Below are 6526 nucleotides of genomic sequence, written 5' to 3'. Positions count from 1 at the left end.
TTTGTTGTCATAGTTCAAGGTTTCTGAACTTTTGTGTAAGAGTTCATGCTTCAGAAAGCCACAAGAGTAAGAGATCAGAATTTTATAATTTAAATCATATGACAACCTGAGTTATAACTGTCACTGTTAGTGACCACTGTAGAATAAAAAAAGAATTAAAATATGATGTGCTATGTTGTTGACATAGGAAACGTGCTGTAGTGTGACACATAATTGCATGAAAACATAATTTCTCTGGGAATCCCGTTCACTAGAATTTGCCAAATGCGTAATTCCAGTATCATAGTTATTAAGAAAACAGAAAATAATTGTCACTAAAAAGGTTGTGTTAATTTCTGCATTCATTCCCTAGTTTGATCTTTGGGTTACATGCACTGTTTCATAGCATAACAGCCCGCTCAGTTAGTCAGTGGCCCCCTCTTGTGCTCTGGCCTGTGGAGTTCAGTTGTATCTTTTTTTTAGAGAGATCCCTGATAACTAGGGGTCCTGATTTTTCCTAATTAAAAAAAAAAAAGCAAATTCTCTGATTAAAAAACCACCCAAAATCCATCATTAAAATGACATGCCACTAACACACACACACACACACACACACACACACACACACACACACACAATTGAACACAATTTTTATTGATATATGTGTCATTTTAAAGCAATTTGGAAGCCTACCAGTGCCTCAGTTATTCTAGTAAAATAAATTCAAAGTACCTGTACATTTTGGTATTTGATTTTGGGATTTTTATCATGGAAAATCAGAGCTCCCTCTGCCCCCTTAGCTCACAAGGACCCAGATCCAGGCCCCTCACTCCCAAGCTACAGTCCCCAAGCCATGTTGGTGTTCCTCACTCCCCACCCACAGCCCCTTGGCCCTGGTGGTGCCCTGTTGGTACCCCTGCCCCCGCTATCCTGCTGAAGCGGGCCCCCAGCTGCCAGGGGCATGGGGCCAGGGACCCAGATCCACAGCCCCCTGCAGCAATGCCTGAGCCCCTGGCTGCTGCCCATGGGTGGCTGCTGCAGCCTGAGCGGGGAACCCAGCTCCCCCTCCCCTGCAGGCAGCAAAGCCAGAGCGGAGCCCGTGGGGGGAGGGGTGGTAGGAGCTTTCCTGCCCGGCCCCACTCTGCCCTGCCACATGCCAGGTGCTGCCTGCCAGGCCACGGAGGCCCCGAGAGAGGGTAGCAGGACGGGGAGCCTGAGCCCAGAGCACGTAGCCTGCACCCACCCCCGCACACATGTCTGGGGGGCATGTGCCCTCTCTGCCCCCACCAGGAGTGCACACAGTGGTAGGGAGCAACCCTTGCAGCTCCCAAATGAGCTGCCCTCAGCCCTGTCCCACTCCCTGCAAGAGTCTCCCGAGAGACCAGCATAGGAGCTGGTCTCTAGGCTGCCTGGTAGTCATACGCACGGTGCCCCCTGCCTGATTGCCCCTTCCCCCCACCCCCAGCCTTGCAGACTGGACCTCTGCCAGCCTGCAGAGAGCTCCTTACAAAAGAGCAAAATCCATGTGTTTCTCTGTTGAAAAGAAAACCCTGTATTTTTCTCCAGTAAAAGGGAAAATTTGTGGGGGGGTTATATTTTTCTGTGGGAAATGGAAAACCGTGATTTCTGCTTATAACAGCTAGGGTGTTATAATTTATTACCCCCAAAATAGTCCAAAAGCTCCTATCAGACAAAAGCCTTCAGTGGGAAGAACGTGTTCTTTTGAGACTGATCTCTTGAGCCAGTAAAGATCTGTACTTCTTTGAAGACAGGATTTGCCAGTCAGTGAGGTTTTCCTGGGCTTGTCTTCCTGTTGAGCACCTGAGATGGCTATGTAAGATCCAGGAGAAGAGCAAAATTCAGTGTCACTACAATATGTCCCTCACTTTCAGCCTAAATATGGCATAATCAAATGGTTAAGTGGAACTCACTGTTGCTGGGCACAGATCATTTCAGTGGAGCATTGGCCAGGCTTTCCTATCCCAGCTGTTGTGTGTTGCAACTACTTGTCCTACAACTGCTGGTATACCTGAGCTTAAATACTAATTCTGTTATACTTTATTTTTTAAATTATGCTAATGTCCATAATGCTGTCTATTAAGTCTTGTCCTAAGTCATTGAATTTAGCCATGGCTTGGACATACAAAAATTGCTTAAAAGTTCCATTTTTGTCAAGGTATTACTTCAACAAAGGATGTCAGCTGCAAGACCCTTGTTCAGGCAAGGATGAAAGATTATGGTCTGAGTTGTATGTTTAATTGGATTTCTCTCACTTCTTCATTCTAGCTGCCAATTTGGTTTCTCTTTTATTCTCCTCCCTTCTTTTTTCTTAGCAGCCAAAAGCAGTTTAATCACTGATGGTCAATCCTACTCCTCCAAAATATAATGCCATTTGTGCTGTGCAAGTGAGATAGGAGTCATGGTATAATTATTACAGTTTCTCTGCTCCCCTAGAAATAGATTCAAGCTCTGATCTATTCTCCCTGTACCCTCCCAGGAATTCATGTGCTGACACAAGAGGAGTAAAGCTTTTTGAATTTTGATCTGTGTTGTAAGGGCTACAAAAGATATGGGTCTAAGAATGAAAGGTAGGAGCTACCTTAGAAAGAAAGCTGGTGCTAAGGTCATTTATTGCAAGCAGAGCATGCATTTGGCTTCAGATTTTTTTTGTTCTGGGGAAATTTTAATTGCTGTTTTTATTTATTAAAAGTATTTTATATATAATATAAAAGCAGAACAACACACTCTTTACTAAGTTTGTTTACCAGCAGTATCTTATGCTTTCTCACTGTAAGGCAAGGAAAATCAGTTTCAGTGTTGTCTATTGTTTATTAAAATGCTGAGAAAAATTGAGCTAGGCGTTCTACAGAACTTAAAAGGGAACCCTGCTTTGAAAAGCATGCAATCTCAAAGTAAATGTAACGCAACGAGTGATAAAACAGGAAGATTGTGGCTGGAAAAGCTGGGAGGACATAAAATGTAAATAAAATCCTCTCATTGCTTATATTTGCCATCTATATATCTTGGTCTTGGTTTTCTTGTTATTTTAGTTGGTATACCTTGCAAGAAGGTGGGAAGATGCATAAGAGTGAAGGAGGAAAAAGAAAGAAAAGATGGAGTGATGGAGGAGAGTAAAGTGCAAGCAGGTAGATGAGGCAAGGAACAAGAATGAAAGTAGTAGATGCGTTCTTATATTGACAGAGTGCTGAGGACTTACCAAAACGTAATCAGATTGACTGGCCAGTTTGTGGCAAAATCAAAAAGATCAGATCAGTTTCTGATAGTGGCAGTAACTTGAGGAGTATATGCAAAGCATTCTAGAGTTCTTTCAGTGCAGGTAACCTGTGCTGGTGATGTTAGATGTTTCTGAGGTTGACTTCATGTCTGCTCTAATCGCCTACGTTAGGGGCAAGAGATTCACGCGTGGCCCTCAGGCTCCTCGCTGGCTGCCAATACCCACTATTGCTCCTGCCACTATGGCAGCGACGGTGTCTGATCTCTCCTTCCTGCTTATAGTTTCAACTTCATGACCCTGTTTCTAGAGGTGGAGAAATGTTGTGGGAGGGGCCTGGGGAGCCTGCTGTCCTGGGGGGTGAGAGGGGGGTGTTCTGTTGCCCTCATGGCACAGGGGAGGAATTTAGCGAGTGGAATCCCAGGGGGCCTACCCTCCTTATTCTACCCCACCCCCCCAGATGTGGCCTTTGGCTGCTCTGAACTTGGGACAGCCTTGGCCTGTGTAATATTGCTGCAAAAGCTGCCTATCTTGATGTAGGACATAAAATAATTAGGCTCAGTAAAAAGATATGCCTGTGCTTCAAACACACACTATAGGGCCACTAGTTGGGCACTTGTTGAAAATCTCTTTTTCAAATCATTGCAGCCTCAGTTGTTGTCAAGAAACTTTTAAACTTCAAAGGTACATGATGCAGGGCTTACAAGTTAACTTGTGGTGGCACAAAGGTACCACAAACCCAAATATGTTGGACATGTTAAGTAATAGGCTTTAATTTACAGCTTCAGTTATTTCTATGGGTAATGGGTCAGTCCATGACACTTGCACTGATTTGTTACAGAACCTTTGGCCAGTAGGCTATATATATTTGTGTTACATTACTGTTTGAATGATTGCTTTTTTCAGAAGTTCCGTTTTGGCAAAGAGGAAGAGTCTTAGAAAGATTGATCTCTGAGACCATTTCTTTTTCTTTTTCACTAAGGAAGTTGGATAAGCCCTCTTCAGAAAATTTGTATCATACCAAAAAAACCCAACCCCAATCCTAAAAGTTTGCCATTGCACAAAAATGGGTACTGTCCCTGCCACTGTAACAGTGGCATTCTCATGTAAAATCTTGCCTCAAAATTATGTTCTTTCATCATGTTACTTTTTAACTGACTAAGAGCGATTCCTATGGTATGGTTGCCTTGTACAGCAGTGTCTATGGAGAAAAGTCTTCTATTCAAACAGTTTTTTCATTCATTTTGAGATATGATATACACAGTTTTGGTGTTGACAAGTTAAAGTTACAGTAGCAAATAGTCATTGGTAAGTGCTTTCCTTGAACATTTTAATTGATGAGAAAGTATACCTAGTACTGAATTCGATACTTTGCAAATGCATCTGAAGTCTTCCATTAGCTGCTGACTGAAAGAGCTGGTAATATTGGGTCAGGTTTGTTGGTAAGGGCAATAATTCTATTCAGGTGTTAATGTGCAACTGTGACCTTGTTTGGTCTTGTATGATTTGACTTCTTGACTCATGTCTGCTTTTCTTGGATCTCCTAACAGATGCCACCTCAGTATGGTCAGCAAGGTGTAAGTGGCTACTGCCAACAGGGCCAACAGCCATATTACAACCAGCAGCCACAGCCTCAGCATCTGCCACCCCAGGCACAGTATCTGTCACAGGCCCAGCAGAGGTACCAGACACAGCAGGTAAGCATATTCAAACCCTGCTCACAGTTGCCCTAACGCTCTTAAAAGCAGTGTTTAGAGGATGGAATATTTTTCTCAACGGTTACTATTTATTTTTTTAACCTATTCTAGAACTTAAAACTAGGACATTCTGTTTTTAGAAAGTCTTGGTGTTTATGTAGTGCTGTCAAAGTTTTGCTTTCATTTGATCACCCCATCCTCTTTCAAGAGGTAACAGATTTCTTCCTTGATTTAATATATGAGGAGCGGAAGGCAAAAGATGAACATGTCTCTTGTATTCGAATTCTTTGCAAGTCATGCTCTGATACCTCCTGCATCTGATAGGATTTATTTTGGATTTTTTAGAAAAAGACCTTGTTGAGCTGCTGTTTCAAGGGAGCTGGTGGGGAGAGAACAAACATTTCAAACAACACATTATTTTCTTCATTCAGTACGTCCGGTCAGCTGTGCTAAATAACCCTAATTCCATGACAGATACTATTTTGTGTTTATTTCTAGCTGTGCTACCCAAGCTAAATATTTCTCTTCATCAGTCCTGCTACAGATATGAGGGCATTTGTTTGCTTAAGTTTTTAAAAAATAAAAAAGATGATCTTGTTAACAAGTAAGGTCTAAAGTAATAAAGGATGGCTCAACATGATAGAACCTGAGGAATTCCTGTGTGATGTATTGTGTAATGAATAGTTCCCTTCATTTAATGTAAATCAACATGTAAGCTGAGTTCTACATGCATTCCCACAATGTTAGCCACAGAAGTGCAGCCTAGAAAGAAAGGAACAAGAGAGGCAAATTAAACCAAAATATATTCAATATCCTTGGGAATCTAAAAGAATGTTGCTGCTGAAGACTAGATGTAGTATTATTGCTTTCTGCCACTGACTGCTGAACATCCCATCAGGCAGCATTCATAGTATTTGGGGCTATTCTTGGTATGAAGTGTATAAACCTTTGTCTGGGGAAAAAAAATGCTAAGTGACTCTGTAGGCCCCATGCTAGTGCTGTCCTTAGTCAGGTTTTAAAATGACAATATAACACTTCTACTGATTTATTATCATTAGATGAAGAAATCCTAGCATGTACAAAAGTTCCATTGTGAATTAACCTTTTCTTATTCCAGTACTGTATAATATATGAAATACAGTTCTCAAGCTTACCAGTGATGGTGTTTAAAACACCTGACCCTTCCATCGTTTGAGTTATTTTAAACGTATGTAACATTTCATCAAGGGGATGTTAATATCTAAAGAAGTTATTCCTTTAGACATAAGTAGTTGAAGCTTGTGGTTAGGGAACTGAAGCTCCAGAGCCCTGTCTCCACTGGTAACCTGCGGTAAAGATATTTCAGAGTTATGAGTAGCATAATATGCAAAGATTAATACTGGCAAAAAGTCAGGAGCTGTATTTTCACTTTTCCTGATGAATTGGAGATTTGTAACTTATAGTGTAATTTCAAAGTGTAGCAATCTTGAAAATAACTAAAATATAGGTCTATTTTCAGTTAGATTTTAGCAACAGGGATAAATATCTCAGTATTTAATTTTTAGAATGTAGAATGGTTAGAAGGGGTACAGAATTCATAGGATTAGGTACAGTGGGAAAAGCTATTGCACTAGTTTCA

At 41.5% G+C, this 6526-nt stretch overlaps 1 protein-coding gene across 5 annotated transcripts in view; it reads left to right on the top strand.

Annotated features, from left to right (window-relative positions):
* Positions 1 to 6526, top strand: part of ARID1B (AT-rich interaction domain 1B) — a 583022-nt gene that overhangs the window by 139552 nt on the left and 436944 nt on the right. For all 5 annotated transcript variants that reach the window (XM_019526890.1, XM_019526889.1, XM_019526886.1 and 2 more), the window contains one exon: positions 4762 to 4908. In XM_019526890.1, coding sequence (XP_019382435.1) covers positions 4762 to 4908 — 147 coding nt within the window. The remainder of the gene's footprint in view (positions 1 to 4761; positions 4909 to 6526) is intronic.

Source organism: Gavialis gangeticus, unplaced genomic scaffold (assembly GCF_001723915.1).
Source record: "Gavialis gangeticus isolate Ggan-Ray unplaced genomic scaffold, GavGan_comp1, whole genome shotgun sequence".
Taxonomy (NCBI): Eukaryota; Metazoa; Chordata; order Crocodylia; family Gavialidae; genus Gavialis; species Gavialis gangeticus.
The sequence above is the reverse complement of the archived record's forward strand: the minus strand, read 5'-3'. Positions and strand labels throughout refer to the sequence as shown.